At 48.3% G+C, this 21,691-nt stretch overlaps 2 protein-coding genes across 2 annotated transcripts in view; one reads left to right on the forward strand and one right to left on the reverse strand.

Annotated features, from left to right (window-relative positions):
• Positions 1–12,536, forward strand: part of TCERG1L (transcription elongation regulator 1 like) — a 57,992-nt gene extending 45,456 nt beyond the window's left edge. The window contains exons 10-13 of the mRNA XM_065746426.1: positions 3,394–3,529; positions 7,673–7,762; positions 10,706–10,824; positions 11,745–12,536. Of these exons, the coding sequence (XP_065602498.1) occupies positions 3,394–3,529; positions 7,673–7,762; positions 10,706–10,824; positions 11,745–11,901 (502 nt within the window). The 3' untranslated portion in view covers positions 11,902–12,536. The remainder of the gene's footprint in view (positions 1–3,393; positions 3,530–7,672; positions 7,763–10,705; positions 10,825–11,744) is intronic.
• Positions 1–21,691, reverse strand: part of GLRX3 (glutaredoxin 3) — a 294,370-nt gene that overhangs the window by 28,490 nt on the left and 244,189 nt on the right. The gene's annotated exons all lie outside the window — the stretch shown is intronic.

Genomic DNA, 21,691 nt, shown 5'->3' on the forward strand with positions numbered 1-21,691 from the left:
ACATTTGCTGTACTTGAGCAATTATAGTGCCATGAAAGTCAAGGGCATTAGTCGTGAAATAAACAAGCAGGATTTGGCTTGACAGCACAGCAGTCTCTCCGACTTGTTTGAGATGATCCCAATCCTTCAGAAGTTTGACCTGTCACCAGAGAGCCCCCAAGTGTTTATTCTTCTGTCAGCAGAGCATATATCCCCCAACTGCTACATGATTTCTGCAGCTGTTTTGAATTTTAAATTCTCTCTTATAACACGTGGAGATTTCCTGACATCTTGCTTTGTGCCCTGAAACAGCAGCAGAACACAGAGGTTCACGAACGGAGCTTTAGATGGTGACCTTTTGCTGAAGCAGCACGGCCTCAATGCCTGTTTAAATGTATGAATATCAGGCTGCAGCCAGCAGTCCGTGGCATATAAAATACTTGAGGGTTTTCATTTCCAAATAGAACATAGTTATCCTGTTCTGTTTCTTCATTAGTGCGAAGGAGACATCCCACAGCATCCTCCCCGTGCCCAAAGTGCTGCCATTGCAGCTGGAGGTCTGTGCTCTCATGCTGCCTCCTGGCTTCCACGTGCATCTTCGTTTTGATGCTGGGCAGCCTGAAAGATGTTTACGCATAGTCACGTTAGTCACTTCTTTTTGCAATATTAATGTATATTTTGTTGTTGTTAAATATAACTAAAATGAGGTGATGTGCTTTCTGGGTGAACATAAAACATGCAGCAATCCCTATTCTGTTTTAATTATGCTCCCTCTCTGGGAGCTGTTCCCTTAGTCGATGGTAGGGTTGCTCTGACATACAATAAATCATCAGCTGTAGAGAGAGCCCCGTGCTGATGATAAGACGTGATTGCATCAAAGTTCCACTGTAATTCAGCTGGAGGGGTCATCACACAGCTACGTGGTAGAGCCTTCTCACTCTGTTCCTTCTGTCAGTTGTCATTTCTGATGTTTGCACTGATGTCTGTCCTCACGTTTGTGTATTACATTTACATCAGTGAGAATAAAACTGTTCCAGCTCTGCTGCTGCTCGGTGACAGCTGGTGTGGGACCTGGCCCAGAGCTGGCTGCTGGTCGAGGGGGGACCCTTTTTCCATCATGGATTTGCACAAGCCTGGTGCCAGCCCCCGTCTGCATTCACAGGCTCAGGAGCTCGGGTGTGATGAGCTGCTGGTGCACTTGCCTCCTCGCGTTGCCTTGAGTTGTAATGAAACTGCTAAAAATGCCCAAGGCAAATCTTGCTCAGGCAGTGCTCTAATTGTACTCCATACCAAAGGAAAAAAAAAACTGCATAGAAAACGTATCTGCTCTTCACAGGATCAAAGCGGGGCTGGGGATCTCGCAGCAGGCAGCTCAGGGACTCCCCCAGCCCACCCCACTTTCCGGCCACCCTCCCAGCCCTGAGCTCTTTCCTTCTCCTGGTGGATTTCTCTGTATTTGTGTGCTGTCCGTTTTGAGATTTGCAAGATGCCCGAGCTGTGCTTGGAGCACACCTGGATGCATCACTCCGAATTAGAAGTCGCGCGTTTCTGTGCGCGTTGCTGTGTTGTGACATAGTCCTGTTGGAGCGTGCCCAGAGCAGGGCCACAAAAATGATGGCAGCGAAGGCACACCGCCATATGGGGACGGGCTGAGAGCTGGGGCTGTGCAGCTGGAGAAGGGAAAGCTCCAGGGAGAGCTGAGAGTGGCCTGTCAGTACCTGAGGGGGATCTGTAAGAAAGAGGGGACTGACTGTTGGCAGGTACTGCTGTGAAGAAGGGGAATTGGTTCCAAACTGAAGGAGGAGAGGTTTGGACTGGCTATAAGGAAGAAGTGTGTCACAATGGGGGCAGCGAGGCACAGCCCTGGCTGCACACAGAGGTGGGGGTGGTCCCTGCAGACAGCCCAGGGCAGGGATGGGCTCTGAGCACTGATGAGCTGTGGGTGTCCGTGTGCATTTCAGGGGTGGCACCAGGTGCCCTTTACAGCTCCTTTCCAACTCAAACTGCTCTATGATTCGGCAGTTATTTGCTAAAGAAAATCTTATAAAGGGAATTATCTTGTTTATTGTAATCTCTGGCATGAGACAAAAGCAAGGCAGTCTAATACTCAGCATCATTTTCAATTTCCTGAGAAAGACTGAAGAAGAGAAGGGCTCTTGTGATGCTGAGCTGATTGAGCTGCATTTCTGCAGTTTCAGCTGGAAGAGGCTCTTTGTGCATCCTAGAAATTGGATTGGACCTTTCATGGATCGTGTTACAGGAAAACATTTACTGTTGGAATATGAAATTCACTGTCATTCTGCAAAGAAAAACAATTTGATATCTTTGAAATCACTAGTAATATAGCTTCATTTTAGGGTAAATGTAAGTGTAATGTGATTATTTATAGAGGGAAGATGGTGTACTAGAACTCGTGTTACGTACCGATGTAATCCATTTGCTTGGAAATAAGAAAGTGTTTTCGTGTAGAAATTCCAAACCTAAGTATTGAACAATACTGTCTAGTAAATTGCATCATTAACAAATGCAGTCCTGCCTAGGAGGACGCTGAGAATCCAAGCAGCTCGCTTCCAGCAGCCTTGCACGTACACTGTGATCCAAGGCTCTTGGTTTCCCCAGAAGGTGCCTTCCTATTTAATTGTGTCTGCTCTGCTGAAGCCATTGAGAAGCAGTAGGATGGACCCACTGCCTGGGGTTGTGCTGCCCCGGCCCTGGGGGTTCCCCAGGCCATGGCTGGGCTCCAAGAGCCTGAGCTGTGGGGCACCCAGCCCATGGTAGGGGTGGGTCCTGAGGTTTTGGGGTCCCTGCCAACCCAAGCGTGCTGGGATTCCATGATTCTGGGTTTCTATGAGCTTCTCCCTGCGGATGCTGAGGACACCCCATGGCACACAAGGGCCCTGCAAACAATGACCTTTCCCAGAGTGGGGTGAGAGCGCAGTGTTGATGGTCTCCAGCTCTGATACAGTTATGTAGGCAGTTATCTGGTGGAAAAAAAGTTGGGTTCCAGTGACTGCACCAATGATGTAGGATTACAGCTGAGGAGAGCACCACCCTCACTCTGCTTTGCATTGCTTGATGGCTACAGCTTGCAGTACTCCCCATAGGAGCCCTTCTTTGCTGCAGGGAGCACGTGGTGCTGCCTGTGTTGCTTTACCCAGGGCTCTGGTGAGCAGGGTGCTCAGGCAGGAAGCGTGCTCCTGGAAATTCCTGGCTGATGGAGTCAGCTGCAGCCATGGAGAAAGGCCCAGGTTGTAAAGGGACTCCTGACACGGCCACGGGTTGGGCAGCAGCAGGATCAGTGGTGCTGCAGGGCAGGTTTGTACATGAGATGAGATTGCCAAGTTGAGAAGAGGGTTAAAGATGCCCTCCCAGGGTTACAATTGCTGAACTGTTCTCTGTCTTGCCTTGTTAAAGAACAGAAGATTGCCAAGATGCTGAGCAGGGGAAGGCAGGCACGGAGGGGAGAGATGGAAAGCCATCAGCAGCAGAGGTCACACCACCCCTCGAGGAGCGCATCACTCACTTCCGAGATATGCTTCTGGAGAGAGGGGTAAGGAACACGACTGTGGGCCAGCATTCCTCCTTAGTGCAGGGGAGGGTATTATGTCTGATCAGGGGTGTCTGCTGCTTCTACCAGGACCTGCAGCTCAGCACTGTGCTGTGCAATGTGCCCCGGTGGTCCTGCACAACCCCAGGGCTGTGTTACGTGATGGACAAAGGATGGAAGATGTGTTATGTCACCTGGAAGGCAACGCAAGGGGCATGGCCAGCCTGGTAGAAATGGGCATTCTGGGGGCTCAGAAAAGGAAACCTGCTTGTGTCTTTGGCCTTCGCTGGCTGTTCGTGAACCTGCTGGGAGCACCTGACGGACTCAGGGCCATTTCCCTCGGCCATTTTCCCTTACCATTTTCCCAGTGCCTGAGCAAGGTTATGAGCAGCTAGATGGAGCATAAACTCAATTTACAGATAGAGTCCATCAACGCTGTGAGCTTCATGACCGAAAGAGAAATATGAGTTACAGATCACAGTGACACAATCCTGTTACCAGTTTTGTAAAGAGCTTCACCCTGACTTTTATTTTCTGCCATAGCACTCATAAACCTGCACTGAACTGGCCCTGTAAAGGTTACCATCAACAATACAGTTGCTTTTAAATACAAAACTGCCAGTGCAAACTTTCGTCTCCCAGTGCCCCTTCATCTTCAAGGAAGCAGGAATGGCTTCAATAAACGTAGCACGCTTCAGCCCCGTGCCTGCAAATGGAAATGGATGTGCAGTGCAGACGTGTGTGCAGATTTTATACCTTCATCCAACACTCCTCAGATAGGTATCATATAGAAGCTTATGTAACTTCTGTAAAGAGGAAAAAAATGGGAAGCGTGTGTGGTCAGGCAGTAAAGCAGTAAGATGTTGTCATTAGTCAGCAGGCTTCACAGGGTCAGAAGTTCAGCTGTATGTTATCTCCATGCCAGTCCCACTTCTATTCATGCATTTCCTTGTTTCTGCTTACAAACCACAGAAGTGCCATAAGTGAACGTGGATTGAAGACTCCTGCTGATACACTTTAAGTCAGGGGACAATAAGGCAAAATGGGGAGGTATTAGGATTACTTGATCACAGGATTCAGATGTTTCCAGTTTAAGACTCCGCCTTGCCCATCAAAAGAAGAAATTCACTAAATTTGGTGTTTGTTTCTGCTATTATTTAAAAATATGTACATAATGGGACTCTTTGCTTTTACCCAGAGCCTTTCTGGGTGCCCTGACGAGGTGCTGGGTGGGCTCAGCTGGTGTCTCCCAATGTGCAGTGAGGCTGCTCATCTTCTTCGAGCCTGGCTGCAGGAGTGGCTGCCTCCTGCCATTTCCTTGGCATGCTGGTTTTTCTCGAGAAGGAACTTGGCAGCATTACCAAGAGCTTGAACTAGATCAAGTTTTTCAGCATAGTTATGAATCCTCACACATAAAATGTTTCAGTAAAGGAGTATTTCTTGTGAAATTAAAATAAGATCTGGTTTTGGTGCAGCTCTGAGGCGGCAGCACGATTCCCAAGTCTATGGCAAGCTTTCCTGTGTAAAAATGTGATCACATATGTGATCTCTGATGTGATCCTCGTGGAAGTTCAGTGGTTTCTGCAAAGTCCAGAGGGCAAATTGAAGCCTCTGCAGACAGCCATGGGCTCCTGGCATCCAAGTCCCATCACCTTGCTGGGATCCCTCCTCTTCCCATTTCTGGGAAATAATTTTGTTTGCTGGGATGTCCATCAAGCAGAGCTTTAAAAGGATATAAATTAAAAACTGCGCTGTCACCCAGATTTTGCCCTCTGAATATCAATAAGTGTGAAAGTGAGGGGCTTTAACCTTCACCATCCTGCATCAAAATAGTTCTCAGCCTCAGCACGTTGCACAGAACAACAGATTGGATCGTTCTGTTGTGCAGCTTGTTTTTCTGATCATTTTTCAGGCAGACTCCAGACTGCCTCAACAAACCCCATTCCGTGCAGGTCAGTGTGGGGCTGGCAGGCAGGGCTGTGCCTGTTGGAGGTGTGTGTCTGCTGTGGACATCCATCCTCCTGGGTCAGGGTCCCCCTCAGGCTGGAAAGTCTTTGCTGATGAGGATAAATGCACCTGCTGGAAATAGCAAGCACTTCACTTTTCTCTTCTTATCAGTCTTTTCATCAAAGCCAAACCCTGAATGTGCTATCGTCGCCGGGCTTCCAGAGAAAAGAAAAAATAAAATCAGCTATTCAGATAGATGTCCTTTCACTTCTAAACATACTTCTCCAACTTGGCACATTGCATTTTCATGAGATTTTTCACTGTTCTCTGGACTCAGATTAAAAGCAGGAGCTCCAAACTGGGAAAAAAAGGGAAGCTCAACTCAGCAATCTCGTTCCCTCTCCTCCTGGGTTGGTGCTGGGCTGAAGAGGTCATTCTGCATTCTGGGAAGAGCTGCCACCCCCTGCCCCATGACAGAAGAGGGAAGAAGACAGTGCAGCACTGGGGGGCAGATGGGTCAGAACGTGGACGTGCTCCAAAGTGAATGCTGTGTGATGTGTGTACCTAGAAATGCATTACAAACCTCTGCAACCAGCAGTTATTTCAGGTGTGTGCCTGCAGTATGTGAAAGCCAATAATTACTGAAGAAACATCCACAAAAGGAACATTCAAATGGTACGTCTGCCTGAGTTTAACTGTGCTGAGTTTAAACTGGCCTTTGTACTGGGAGCAGAGCTGGTGTCCAGGAACAACATTCCTGGAAAGGAATTGCTCCCTCTGACCTCTCTAAAGCGACAGAAAATGCCGCAGCCATGGGCACAGAGGCTGTGCCACATGAAAATAGCATTTGGAACAGGCTTCACCAGACTTGCAGTGCATGGGTAGGATCTGGCTTCAGCCTATGTTGACCTCCTGGCTTAGGGAAGAGCATCTGTGCCACTGGTGATTTTTCAGCTCCTGGTACCTACGTAATGTCCTCATCCTAACAAAAATGAAACATGGGATGCACGTTCCTACGCTCCTGTATTTGCCCTGCACATACAACCTGCAGTGATGCACAATGTGAACAAATCTTCCTGGCTAAGTTCTGTAGTTCCTCTCTCTGGCCCCAGGCACTTGTTCCCATGGCAGCTCCCCTCCTGCTTCCCACGGGCCTGCCCTGAGCAGTGGCAGGCCCCACACCCCAGCATCCAGCCCCAACCCCAGCCCAGCTCCCACCCCAGTGCTGGCTGCTCCATTTCAACCTACTTGGCATCACAAAAGCCTTCATGTCTGATTGTTAATTAGTCTACTTTAATTATACTCCACATAATTTTTTTTTTCTCATCAACCTACTCTTCCTTGCAATTAGGTGGAGTGATTGGAATATTTTATCTGGTGATGGAGTTTTCTGTAACTGATTAACTGTGATTTGGTCTGAGATACCAGAATCGGGCTGGGGATCTCTGCCTCACACATTTTATGGAACTGCACTCCATAAAACTCCCAATGATGAGGAAGACCAGGACCCTCCTCAGAATGGGGTGGTCCTTACAGCTCACCACCTCGAGGAGCTTCCTGAGAACGTGGAAGAGTCTTTGTGAGTGTGGCATTGACATATTGAGTTGCAGAAAATGTATAAATGATGCATGGAGCGTGGGTGCACATCCAGGGTTCCACTGCAGAGGGCTGAATTCAGTAGGAAGAGCTGGAAGCCTCAGAATGGAGGTGTTGATGCCTACCCCCTTGGATGGAAGTGGTAAATTTAATATGGCAACGTGATGTTTTGATGTATATCACTGTTAGTTCTACAGTGCGTGTGTGCATTGCCAGCTTCATTTGGGTTAGTAGTTAAATTTTGCTGGAGAGGGGAGTTAAAGCTGAGATACCTGCTTAAATGGAAATTGATGCTTCCATCTTAAAAAGAGGGTAATGAAATGGGCATTTCCCTTTCTGTTGCAGATGCTTTCCATCCAAAAATGTGGAATTAGTGTCTCCCAGATACTCACTGAGATGTCCTAGGGCAAATCAATACTAATGGCGTGGGCGCAACCAGATCATTGCCAGAAACAGATTAAAATGCAACTTCCAACTGCTCTGAGGCATCTTGAGAGGGTTCATTAACGTTCTGAACTACTCTTCTGCCTCGCCTTGGACTGTTTCCTTGTTTTCAATCCCTATTAAAATTCTTTATTGCATCTGTGTTTGTATATTTCACAGGTTTCAGCATTTTCAACGTGGGAAAAAGAGCTACACAAAATAGTGTTTGACCCACGATACCTTCTACTGAATTCAGAGGAACGTAAGCAGGTGAGCATTAGGACAGTATAGCTTTCTGATTGGTGGCAAACATTAACAGTAACGAGCAATAATCGTCTTGGTAGGATAAAAGGAGTGGCATTTCTTTTAGAAATTTCCTTACAGAATTCTTCAGTGAGGCTTTTGGCATAGGCTGTGCTCCATCTTTGAAAAGCAAATGGCAACGAGTCAGTCAGCACATGGAGAAGTCTCAGCCTCTTTGCTTATAGGAACACATCCCACTGGTGTCTGGGGAGCTCAGCTCTAGGGAGGCTAGTGGCCGTAAGGTCATGTTTCCTCTCTGATTCATGCTGCATATTGTGGGGAGGGTACTTTCTTTTTGTCACTTAGGAAATTTTTCTGAGAGTTTGGCACTACTTGTTGCTGTGTTTCACAATAGCTAAGTGGATGGGGCATGATGGCTGTGCTTGTATTTATTTGAATGGGCAAGCCACAGAGGGAATGCAGACTTTTTTCTGCCCTGTTTATTTGGGCATTAGTTATCACAAAGGATCTAAAAGGACTCCAGGGCTATAGAATAGCCTAAAAATTTTAGGAGAGATGCAGGGATGTGGCAGGGACAGGCACCTCTTTTATTCTGTGGCTGTTTATCTTCCTTACTATTTCTTTGACATCCCAGAAAATAAAGTATTTTGAATATGGAATTGTCCATTTTTGAAATAAACATGATGAATAATGTACTTCTTATGACTTTTCCATTGTACTGGGGCCTGTATTGTCTTGTGGTTTCTCCTGAGAGTCTGCTGCAGTTATTTGCTGAGGGCCCAGGCGCATACATCTTCATTTACTGCCTTTCCAATATTTTCTTTCCTATGAAAAAAAGAGAAGTAAAATAATAATGAAATACAGGAATGAAGACATGAGCAAAACTGCTAGAGTGGAAAATACTGTTGAAGAAGAGGCTAAGCAAAGAGCCTTCATTTTATCTCAGAGATTCAGCGAGGACCAAACCTAGGCCTCGATCAATCGATTAAGATACATTCTTCTTTTATCAGCCACGGAGATGATGTAATAAAAAGGCATCATGAATACGTGTAATGTAATGTGGAACTTTGCTTGAAGCACCGTGGGCAGGGCCTCATCTGCACGGTGCAGTCAGTGCTGGCAGTTGGGCTGGGAGCTGCAGTTGGGGGATGCTGGAGCTGGCTGAGAGCAAGCCAGGCTGCCAGCTGCAGAGGAGGAGGACGAGCATCGGGGTGTGCTTCGACTAGCTGGGGCCTGGGAGAATTGAGCTTGGGAGGATGTGCCGTGTATTTAATCTGTTTCCTCTACCACTTGAAGTTAAGAGTTCTAGACGTTCTCTGTGAGTGCTTCCCTTTAATTAGAGCTCGTTTTCCTCTGGGAAGTGGTTGAAGAAGAAAGGTAGGCTTGGACGAGGCTAGATGCCTGATTTAATGAAACACTTGCTGAAGTACAATCTAAATCAGTAGAAGACATCATTTAGATACATGGAAACGTTTATAGTGCAGATGCTGCCTGTGGCCCACATAGCAAGTGTCTTGAGTACTTTGTAAGGTACGGCAGTGAATTGATAGCGGAGGTACTTAGGGATGAAAGGTAGCTCACAGAATAATAAGGAGTGTGATGAGCGTTTGCAGGAGCACGGCTGGCCCAGGACACCCCTGTGCTCTCCATGTCCAGCAGGGCAGGGTCAGCAAGCTGCAAGGGCAGTGCAGGGCTCGGGGGGTCCCCCTGCCAAGGGCTGTGGTGTCCTTGTACAGCCTGAGGAGCACAGTGATCTGCTGCTGAGTATTTACAGATTGATCCCTCGCTGACCGATACTATCCAAAGGTTTATGAGCAACTGAAGGATGCCGCTGTGTTTAAGTTAGGGGAGGGCAAAGAGACAACTGTATTAGATAATGAGCTAGCACTTAGCTTTGATTTATTACCATTGTATTATCTTCATTGATAACATTAAAGCAAGCAGTAACAGTTCTCATGTTTTGTTTGCTTTCCTGCTTTCTTTTATGTTCAATGAATGCAGTTGTGTACAATATAATATATTTAGATTTCCTGTGTGGTCACAGTACTTTTTGCATGGCCATTATTGATGTTTACTTTTCCCCTTTCCACATACTGTACCAAATGTGTTTTGCAGTACGATTGCTTACGCTGTCATGAAATGTAGATTTGCACCTGTGCATCCCCTGGCTGATGAGAAAGCAGCCATGGTAGTAACCACAGTAATCATCTGCGATGTGTATCATCTGTGGTGGAAGGAGGACGGTGACTACAGAAAGCCAATAGCATTCTGCAGAGCAGCTCAGTGTGCAATGCTCTGTAGGGACAGTGTTTTGGTACTTAATGATGGCACTGAATGAGGTGGCAGAGACTGTAGACATAGAGCCTTTTCAGGATGCCCACAATGCCACTGCTGAGCATCCTGATGCGTGCTGAGCTGCTAGATGCAGTGGGCAGAAGGTTGTTAGCACTTCCGATAGCATTAAAACTTTTAGGTCCATGCAGAGAGTCACATGTAAACTCATGGTTTTTGGCAGCTGAACTGAAAGGTCTCTTTTGGGTTAACCTATAGAATACTGATGCTTAGCATGATGGACCTTGTCAGGAATTGGAGCGAGCTGGGAGAGGAGTGAGGTCCAAACTGAACATGTGCAAAGTACAGGTACAGCGTAGAAACAAAACATAGTGCTGCAGGAACGAAAATGGGAGCAGAACACTGAAGTAAGGAAGTCTTGATTTGTGTTACACTGAACGTTTGAGTGAAGGCACTGTCTGTGCAAACGATGCCTTTCACCAATTGTGTGTTTCCTGACCACACTGCTCAGCACTCCACAAAGCAGATTCAGCTGCGTTTGAGTCAGGAGGTACTGGGGGCAGACAGGAGCCATGGTTCTTGAGATAGACACTCCTTCAATGAATGCCATAAAGCCTTTATTAGTAAATACTATATTATTTTTCCTTATTTTGAAAGATATTTGAACAGTTTGTCAAGACCAGGATAAGAGAAGAGTACAAAGAAAAGAAGAACAAGTTGTTGTTAGCCAAAGAAGAATTTAAGAAGCTCCTCGAAGAATCCAAGCTATCACCGAGGTATGGCATCACCTTATGAAGATCTGTTAAGATAAAGATTCTCATTTAGTCTGTGCTTATCAGTCCTGGAAGGCTGTAGAACAGAATGCACTCTTTATGGCCAGGTTTTACATCTATTGTTACAATGCTGTGCTGGCATATCTTCACTAACCTTTTGTAGTGCTTAGTTGTATCACTGGGAATATTACTGGGAATGAGAATGTAGTGTCTCTCTCTCTCTCTGTTCCTTTTTTTCCCCTCTCTCTCTCACTTTGAATGTGTAATATTTTGCATAACATGCAAACTTTATATGCGTGTATATGGTAGAATTATGTAGCGCAGATGTCTGTCATTTACATAAAATCAGTACCTGAGTGTATTTTGATTGGGTATCTTATTAACACCAGTGGTTAGGGTTAGGGTTGGGGTTGAGGTTAGAACTGAGGGCAGCAAAGTCATGCTGCCCTCTGGGAGGGACATTGGCCCACAGAATGCTGCAGTTCAGCACCTGTGAGACCCTGATGTCAGAGGAACTCACCTTGGCAGTAACTCCTGGCTGGATTTGGCTGTGCAGCAAAGACATGCAGACGGGTCCGTTCCCATGTGGCTGCTGCAAGTCTGCACAGTGCTGAAAGCCAACAAGAAATTCTGCAGCATTCATACGACGTATCCATCATTTGTCACGGTGCTGTGAATGCAACCCAAACCAAAATTATGCTAGAAACCATTGCTAGAGCAACACACCTGAGAGATTTTAAAGCCCAGGGGTTGAAGTGTAAGCAGGGGACTGGTGGGGTTCCCAGGAGCCCTTGTACAGGGTCTGTGCTCGGCACCTGGGCCTGGCTGTGGGATCCTGCTGCTTTCAGCCACCTCGTAGCCCGTCCTCTCCTACAGAGCCTGTCTGCAAGGCTGCAGCTGTCACATCTCTGTCTTTTCTGCAGGACGACATTCAAAGAGTTTGCAGAGAAATACGGCAGGGATCAGCGGTTCCGCCTCGTCCAGAAGAAAAAGGACCAAGAGCATTTTTTCAACCAGTTCATACTTATCCTTAAAAAGAGGGACAAAGAGAACAGGATAAGGCTACGGAAAATGAGATAAAACTTCTTGGCGCTGGCAGTAGGTGCAGAAGCTGAAGCTGGGACTGCAGGAAGGACTCCAGATGAAGGTTAAAACAAAGGTGAAACTTGCAGCAGCTGAAGGGTGAAGCGCATATCCCTGAGAAAAACTTTCTCTGAATGGCGTTTGTCGAACACGCGGAGCATTTGTGAAGGTTGTTCTGCAGGAATCTGAAGGATATTCGTTCCCAAGGAATTAATGTTTCATATTGAAGCTCTTTTTTGTACAACACCCAGAGTTTGATGCATTTCTAATTGCCGTGATATGTCAATCCCTTAATTGTTTTAATTATGCAAATTACTTGTAATACACACAAATTATGAATCCGGTGCAGATTTGTAATTAAGCAGAAACAGATGCCATCCATAACAATCTCAAGGTATTTTGATCATTTAGGGGAATTATCTATCGCAGTCTTTCGGCAACTTTACGCATCGGCACAAGCAGTTCGGAGGTGCAGCGGGATGCAGGGGTTCATTGCCACATTCACGTGTCCGTGTCCAGTTCTCTGAGTGGTACTATTAAATATTAACTGTTAGTGAAGAGTGTGAAAACCCTGGCCAGTGTCCCATAGGAAACTCTCCGTTGCAGAAGTAGCTTTCTCTTCCCACGAGCGGTGCTTTGTCACAGTTCCATGACGAGGTTCTTCTGTAAAGCCATCGCCGTAGGAGTTATGTTCTGGTGTGTGAAAAGTCTGCATGAGATTTTTCTCATCCTCTTTGTATAAATAAATATTTTACTTTTTTAATTAATAAATATTTTAAGCCGGTTTTTATGGCTTTTTGTTGTTTTCCTTTAAGTTTCTGTGCTTTTGGAAATGCTGGATAAGACAGCGTGGGTCTCGTGGTTCTGACTTGAGGTGATGTGTGCTGAAGCTGAACAGCTCCACAGAAGAAATCAGAGTGGACCTACGTGTCCATCAAGAAGCTGCCTCCTGGCTGCCCCAGGCTCACGTCTGCCTGCAGCCTCTGCTCTGTGCCCAGGTGGGTCCAGTTGCCATGGGTGGTGAGACAGAAGGGACACAATCAGTGGCAGAGACCAAACCTGTGGCAGCAGCAAGGGGCTGGGCTAAAAACACGTTTGCAAATGCATCTGCAGAAACAGGCTCAGCTGCTTGCAGAAGGAAAGCACTAGTGTTGGCAGAACTGTTTGCAGGTTGGATTTCTTGGACCGGAAAATCCTTTATAAAAACGGAAAGATTCTGGTGCTACTGCTTGTGTTTGGAACTGCTATAATTCAAAAAGCAGATCCTGGTTTGCTGTGTTGAAAGAGTCCCAGAAAATAAACTTGAACAGTTTGGCTGGGGAAAACAAACAGTGAATTGTTTCTCTACCTCGTTAGCCCATTCCTCCTCTTCTGCAGCATCCTCCGCCATAACCACCAGGCAGTTCTGGGTCTGTGCAGCAGCTCTGGGGGCTCAGAGCCCAGGCACTGCATGCCTGTTTCCCAGTGAGAGCCCTGCTGTGACTCTGTGGCATCTGAGCCCACGTGGGGGTGGAAAGCTATGGCTTTCCTTTTTCTTCTTCTTCTTTTTTTTTTTTGCCTGGAAGCTTCATATATTTGAAGTACTCCACACACCTGTGTGAGCAATGCTGGCTGTTGGTGCAGGGCAGGCAGCGGGCTCTGCTGCCTCCTGGGCACCTCCTCCTGCTCCACATCTTTCTTCACATGCCCCGTGATGGTTTGGGCTCCCTTTTCTCAGGTATGTCTCTTTATATATATCTTTATATATTCTCTTTTCTAGCTGGCATTGGTTCTCCTGGTCGTACTGACTAGCAGTGGTCATTTCAAGCTGAGTTGGGGTGAAATGGGTGGCAGTATCAGGGATGGTGTGGTGAGCAGGACTAGGGAAGTAATCCTCCTCCTGTCCTTGACACTGGTGAGGACCCACGTTGAGAACTGTGTTCAGGTTGGGGCACCTCAATACAGAAAGGATACTGAGGTGCTGGAGCATGTCCAAAGAAGGACTTGGAGAATGTGCCCTATGAGGAAGGATTGGAGGAACTGGGGCTGTTTGGTCTGGGGAAGAGGAGGCTGAGGGGAGACCTCACTGCTGTCTTCAAATACCTGAAAGTTGATAGTTGGTCTCTAGTTAGATAGTTGGGGTTGGTCTCTTCTCACTGATGACAGTGACAGGACGAGGGGGAATGGTCTCAAGTTGCACTGGGGAGGTTTAGATTGGATATAAGGAAAAACTTTACAGAAAGGGCTGTTAAGCACAAGAATAGGCTTCCCGGGGAGGTGGAGGAGTCACCATCCCTGGATGTGTTTAAAAACCGCCAGGATGTGGTGCTCAGGGACATGGTTTAGTGGTAGGTTGTTAGAGTTAGGGCAGGATGGTTTGGTTGCGGTTGGACTTGATGATCTTGAAGGTCTTTTCCAGCCTGAGCAATTCTATGACCTTATGAAATGCACGGCCAAGGGCTGCAGCTGCCTGAGTGCCAGCTCCATGCTGGCAACATACTATAGTCACTGTACTCAAATATGTATTCTTTACCCTTAGCAGGGCTTTATTTGGCTGAAAACATTTATTTATTTATTTATTAACATAGTTGTTCCTATTGTGACACCTTCACTCGGGCTCGCTTTGGTGAACGTTGCTCTCCTCCCGTTCCTCTGGGACCACGTTTCTGTATTGCTGTGATCGCCGTACGGAGAGCTAATCTCTAACGTTAGCGAAGAGAAGTCAAAGAAATGAAAACAAATGATGGCACCGTCCCCCAGAGACGGCGGATTTACTTCTCTGGGTTCAGAGTGAGATGCTCTGGGTTTGCCTCTGCGAGCAATTTAGCTTGATTTATCCCTCCAGCCACCAATGAAATACCTCTATATTGTATTTCTCCAGCAGTGGCTGTGGCACCCGGAGTTGTTTCCTCTCCGTGTGCTTTTCATAATGAATGCACTTCTGGCAGGTTGGCTTGTCTGAGTGGTTGTGTAGCCAGACAGTTTGTCATGGTTCCCTTCCACTTTCTTGTCTTCAGGTTGTTGTATTTAATAACGTCTTCGCTGTGGGGAGGGAAGCAGAGCAGCTGCTAGAAACATGGCAGAAACAGTTCTTTCTCACCAGCAGGGCTCAGTTTCTCACTTTTCCCTGTTTCTGTGTGGGCAGGTCTGAAACAGATTTAGAGCATTTAACTGTGAGCACTCGGCCAAATGTACGCAACGTGTAGAGCAGTGGGTTTAATTTTTGTTAAAAATCTAATAGATCAGATAACAGATCATTTAAAATTAGGGCATTGATAAAAATGTCTTGTAGAATTTCCTGCTTCCATCAGCAGAATCAGGCTCTTCCCCTTGGGTCATAACTGCTTAAATTAGTGGGAAATAGCACAGAACGTGTTGCCCCTGGCCCTGAGCTCCCTCCAGGAGAGCAGCCTGATCCCTTGCAGCCTGCTTGCTGTGGGATGCCCAGGCCTCAGCCCTTCCACGTTGCCTGTATATTAATCTGCATGATATTTGTGGTCTGTGTGCTGACAAATGAGCTGTGGGAGCTGCCTGTGCCCCTGCCTGCCATAGCTCACCCAGGGCTTCTCCCAGCCTCTCGTCCTGGCCACTCTTACAATCATCTCGGAGCTTTTCTTTGCACCTTCTACACTGCCTGTTCATGAATTTTCTTTCTTTCCTGTGGTCACAGCCACGGTTAGTGGTTAGATGCAGAGTCCAGGTACATGGCAAACCTGAGCCTTTCATGTTGCTGCTCATCATCGCCTTCGTCGTGGCACAAACTGGTTTCCAGGTGCCCCCCTTTGTCCCAACCCCCCTCCCTGCAGGTTACAGCCTCTGCCCGCTGGGTCCCCCAGGCTGAGTGCCACCAGCGTTGCCTTGAAGCCCTGCAGGTTGTGGCTGAGTCACCTTGCCACACCGCTGGGTTTGGCTTGCACTAGGTGAAGCCAAACATCTTTTTTTTTTTCCTGTTTTCCTCCTTTTCCTTACTTTGAAGAGAAAATCTGTTTCCTGGCATCACAAGAAAGTGCTGTTCCTGCTCGGAACGAGCGCTGCATGAGGAACAAGGACGTGTTTAGCTTAAAAGAGCATTCCTAATGAAGCCCTTCCACATCTGAAGAGGCAGCGGTGGTGCGCGCAGCAGGCTGAGCTGTGTTTGTTTGTGTGGGAAATAGCGTTCCCTTAATCTGTGGTGTTTTATTCTTTTTGGAAGAAAAACGTCTCCTTAATGCAAACAATGCAGTCAGCTGGAGCTTGATCCTCCCAACCCGCATAGATCCCCTTACAAATCCCGAGCGGCTTTGGTGTAAAACCGAAACCACAACGTTTCCTCCATCGGGCTGGCTGCAGCACTGCAAAACGTGGCAAGTGTTCCCCTTTGCTTTGCAGGATGAGTGCAGTGTGTGGGGAAATGGCACAACGGTGAAAACACCGAAGTGAGGAGGAGGAGGAGGAGGAGGAGGCACTGCTGGCGGTGTGTGCTGCTGCTGCTTTCCGCTCCGCTGCTGCCTTGTAATCCTACAGGAGATTAGGGAAATGTAATTCATTCACAAGGTTTTCTAAGTGGCCTAAGGTGAAAAGGAGGCCTTAATTAAAACGTGTTATTTACAGATCACTGGAGGGTTCTCTGTCTGCTCCGTTTCCTCGTTTAATGCCTTCCAGGTCGAGTCACTGTCCTGCTCTGCCCCGGGAAGCAGCACTGCTCTTAGGAGAGCAGATCGTTCTGACACCCAACCCAACCCTCCCCAGTGCAGTGTGAGGCCATCCCTCATCCTATTGCTGCTTCCCGGGGCAGGGGCTGACCCCCATTCACCACAACCTCCAGTCAGGGAGCTGTGGGGTGCAACGTGGCCTCCCCTGAGCCCCCTCTTCTGTGCCATTGCGGATGGGGGTGTTGTTTTGTTTAATGTGTGTATTTGGGAACAGCCATCTGATTTCCAACAAAATGAAGGAGTAGGCAGAGCAAAGCGACCAGGAGAACCTGTGGCTGCTGATGCCCTTGGTGCCCTCAAACCTGTAGTTCAGTGGTAACTCAGCTCCCTGCGGCAGCAGTGGCACGAGAAGCATGAGCTTTGCACGTGGCTTTTATTCCCATTTCCGTAAGCAAACATTGAATCCAACTGCTTTGCTAGATATATTCACCTTCCAAAATAGCCTTGGCTGCTACTGCAAGTAACGGTGATTACCAAACCTGTGTGCTGGGTTGTAGGTGGGGTGTGATGCCTACCTTAAAGCGAATGAGTAAATGATGTACGCACCTGAATGTGAAAGTGGTGATACTGCTCCCAAGTGATGATGCCCTGCAGCCCTCTGCCTCCTCCCGCTTCTCTGCTCCAGTTCCTAAGCTCAGTTACCTGCTCAGCCCCGTGTCACTCACCCCCGTGTCACTCCCGTGGGTGACCGTCCCTGGTGCCGCTGCATCCCATGGTTTTTGTGCACCGTGGGGCTGATGGAGCCCCGAGAGCTTCGCAGCTGGGCTGGGGGAGGGGACGGGACGGCAAAGCAGCTGCTGAGACGGGAGCATCACAGCTTTCCGTCTGTCCGGAGCCAGTAAGCAGCCCGCTGTACGTCTCGCACGGTCGGCGTTCCCAGCAGCTCCTCTTTCTGCTTTATCCCCCGGTTTGAAGGGGAAGCATTCAATGAGCAAACGGGAGCTTTCGAAGGGTGCTTAAGCAGAGCTGGGGAAGCAAGAAGCCCATTTAACGGGCGACGTCTTTCTACGCTCCCCACTTGAGCTGCTTTAGTCCTTTGAAAGCAGGAGCTCTTTGGCCAGACCCGCTCCGGCTCGGTGCGTCGCCCCTCGGTTTGCATTGAGCCGTGCACATCGCTGCTGCCGCGGGGACCGGCTGCTCATCGCAGCCCTTCGTGCGTGCTCCGGGACGCGGGTGAGTGCTTCCAGCTGCGTGCTGGGGAGAGCAGCGGAGCTCAGGAGCTGTTAGGAAAAGACTTGCCACGCTGCGGTCCTGTTTGCCCTCCTCATCCTTTGGATGAACATCTCAGTGTTCCACCCAGTGTGCTTTTCTTGTTCTGTTCTATTTTGTTTTTTGCTGGCTTCAAAGCAATAATTTAATAGTAATTTAAGCCTGATTGAAAATCCAGAAATCATGTAATTTGGGTTGAAATGGGGCTGTAAAGGAGGTGACGCAGAGCTGCTGTTTGCCTACTTGGTGCCGCTGGTGCCTTGCTGGAGGTGAGGGCACAGGCACCGCTGCTTCCCTGGAGCAAGAACCAAGATCTCAGGGCAATCTGTTGCATTTTGATCTAGTGCAAGGTCGCTGCTTGAAGGGAGAAAAGTGATGCTCTGGTGCTGCTGTTGGTCAGGGTTATTGCTTCCCAAATGGCTTTTCCTGCAGATCCAAACCTCCTTATCAATCTCTTACCGAGTCTAATGAGGGAAGAAAACATGGGATGACAGAACATCCCGAATTGGAAGGGACCCATAAGGACCAGAGCCCAACTCCTGGCTCCACGCAGTAGCACTGCCTGGCTGCTCCCTTCCTGGGTGCACATTTCCAAACCAGCTCCTGCTCTGCAGGTTGGGTGCAGGTGGGGCTGGGCGTTAGGAACCCAGTGCTGGTGCATTCTGGTTGCTGTGCTGAAAGGAAAATACAATCCCTGCACAGCACAGAGTGCTCTGCATGGAGCGAGGTGCAGTGCTGGCACCCCCAGGTGATGCTGTGCTGGAGGCAGAGCTGCTTTGGGCTGCTCTGATATGAGGCAGCACGAAAACTTCTGCCAAACCTACAGGAGCAGAGAAAATCTGGTGGCTGTAATAAACCCATATGCATCTCCTATCGCTCATCGATGCTGAACGCATAAGTTATGAGAAATGTTTTGCTGTTCTGCTCGTGGCCATACAGAGAGCTGATACACGGGCTGTCCCTGCGTGTCTTACAGAATCAATATCATGCTGGACAACTTATGTTCAGGTATTTGTATTTCTAAGCTGACAATATTGCAAGAAAATAAGCAAAGGCGAGTGGTAAGTTGGTGGGGGAGGGCGGTGGAGCAAGAGGGATGGGCCCAGGGAGAGCAGTGGCACTGGAGAGAGCCGCAGAGGAGTTCATTTCTTTGTAATGGGGGGAGATGGGCTCTGAGAAGTGCACTGCTCCTCGAGGAGATGCCTCAATGCGCCTTGAAGGGATTAGCTTCTCCACACCAAATCTGCTTACGCTGAACCGAAAATAGCGCCGTGACAATGCTCTGCATCTGGGTTTTATTCCTGCTGTCATGGAGTTGGGTGTGCGATGACACCGCCTGCAACCATCGGCAGAGAAGAAAGGGAGAAAAAAGAAAACGCAGAGGCAGAACAGAGGGGTTGGGATGAGAGAAGAATTTGGGAAAGGATTTAATAAAGAGGCTTTAAGGAGGCACTTCTGCACGAAGCGTCTGGCTGTGCTTGCCACATGTGTGGCAGCACCTCACTTTGAGGGCAGCAAATGCCATAAGGGGAGGGCAGCGCCGTGGTCCTGAGGCATTTGCTGTTGCCTTAAGGGGCTGAGCCCCCCCCCCCCCCACATCCCACTGGGATGGGGTGTTTGTTCCCTATGATTGCCCTTCACGAGGGAGCTGGGTGGTAGCAGTGGGATGCCATGCAGGGAGGCAAGGGGAGCTGCAGCACCGTGTCCCACAGGATACGTGCTGCTGGGACCACAAAAGGCACTGGGTGCACAGGAGAAATTGCAGATGCTGGAATGAGAATAGATCTTTCCGATCGGTCAATTTATCAGTGGATTCGCAGTTCCTAATTCAAAGCAACCGAAGTAATTATTGAAAGAAAGTCATTAATTGGAGTAAAGCTCTTTATTGAATATGCTACTGAGTCATTCTTGCAGACGCTTGGGGGGTTTATATTGCGTTGGCTTTGGAGTGAGGCAAATTGCTGCTGCTACGGAGCAGGGTGGCTGGAAGGAGCGAGGAGCACAGCTGCTGGTGGCCCGGCCCTGTCCCAGCCTGCAGCCTGCCCCTGCCATGGGCAACTGAGAGTGGGCTGCATCTCTTATCTATTATTATATATATATGTATAAATATAATTTAGCATTCTTCTGTTAGCGCTCACTGGAGGGACCTTAAGATACCCTGAAGTGTGGAGAGGTGAAATGGAGAGGAGAGGTGATGTGCCCAGCGGAGATCGCAGCACCACATCCACTTGCCCATGCTCCCAGCTCCCTAACAGCCAGAGCTGGCAGTGCAGGCTCTGCACCCTGCTTTGCTCCTGAGCCCCTGAGGGGCTGCTCTCTCCATTTCTGTGCTGTGTGGATAAATGAAATGAGAAGGTGAAACTCTCTGTTCTCTTATTCCAGCTTTATCTGCTGAGGGCTTTGTGCTATCTTATTGAGTCTGAGTTTATCCTTTAATGACCAGCCCTGACTGGCTCTCATCCCATTTGCTTCAGCTGATGGGAAGTGCTGGTTCATTCTCATGTCCATTTGGTCACCACTTGGCCAAATGTGAGCCAGCAGTGTGCCCAGGTGGCCAAGGAGGCCAGCAGCATCCTGGCTTGTATCAGCAATAGGGTGGCCAGCAGGAGCAGGGAGGTACTCCTGTCCTGGCACTGCTGGGGCCCCTCACTGTAAGAAAGACACGGGGGTGATGTCCAGAGAAGGGCAGCAGAGCTGTGTGGGGTCTGGAGCACAGACTTATGGCACGCAGCTGGGGGAGCTGGGATGGGTCAGTCTGGAGAAGAGGGGGCTGAGAAGAGACCTTATGGCTCACTCCAACTCCTGACAGGAGCTTGTTGTGGGGTTGGGTTCAGCTTCTGCCCCAGGTAGCAGCAATATGGTGAAAGGGGTTGGCCTCACGTTGTGAGGAGATGGTCAGGGTGGGTAGCAGAACACTGACTCCTTCAGAGAGCAGCCAGGTGCTGGCACAGCTGCACAGGACAGTGTTAAGACCCACGGGGATGTGGGCAGTGGGCACGGTGGTGTGGTTGGGGCTGGGTGGGCTCCGTGCACGTAGGGGCCCCCAAGCAGAGAGAGCAGATGGGGTCTGCCTGTTGGCAGTGCTGGAGAGGTGGCACCGAGGGCAAAGAGCAATGGGAAACAAGGTATAAAGGTGCCTGTCTGGTAATGCCGTGTTAGTCCTAAGTTTTGTTATGGATCAGCAGGATTCTGATAAAATACAACGTTTACAGGAGTTCCTATTCATTCATCAATGGCAGATGTAAGGAACGTGAAGGGAAGGGTTGCTACCTGAATTTCTTGCCAAGTACAAAGTTGGGTGTTATTTCTGATGATTAAAAAACCCCAGATTACTATCATTATTAAGTAAAGCAGCTGCATACTCTGCTCTGGGAAGAACACGTGCCTATGTTTTTTAATTCATTAAATATAATTTGTCTTTTTTAATACCGTTTAAAAGAAATCTAGACAGGAGCTGGCATCTCAGCAGCAGTGTTGTTTGTTGGAGTATCCGGACGGACCCAGAATAAGGCACAGCTCCCTATTAGAGACTAACTTGGGTTGGTTTGAAAATGTGAAGAAATCAATATCCGACTGCATCTCCAAATGAGCAGCAGTCCTGGAACAAAGAGGGTGGGAGAGGCTGGCGGTGCGAGCACAGAGCTTGAGATTTGTGATGCTGAAGCTGAGCAGAGTTTTATTTGTAAAGAATGTGAGATTAGGAGGTGCACAACAGTCATCCAGATTTTTGCTGCCTCAAATGTTGCACGCTCTGTGTCTCGTTTGGTCCCTCAGCACTGCTTCTTTACATTGTTTTCAAAGCTCTGTCTCCTTGGAGGCGCCGGTATTAATTGATTTCTGAAATCAAAAAGTTTCCGAAGACACAAAGTAGACTGCAGTGCTTTAACGAAGCACATCTCACTTCTGAT

Source organism: Cyrtonyx montezumae, unplaced genomic scaffold, assembly GCF_038088225.1.
Source record: "Cyrtonyx montezumae isolate F1298 unplaced genomic scaffold, pur_monq_1.0 scaffold_4, whole genome shotgun sequence".
NCBI classification, from domain to species: Eukaryota; Metazoa; Chordata; class Aves; order Galliformes; family Odontophoridae; genus Cyrtonyx; species Cyrtonyx montezumae.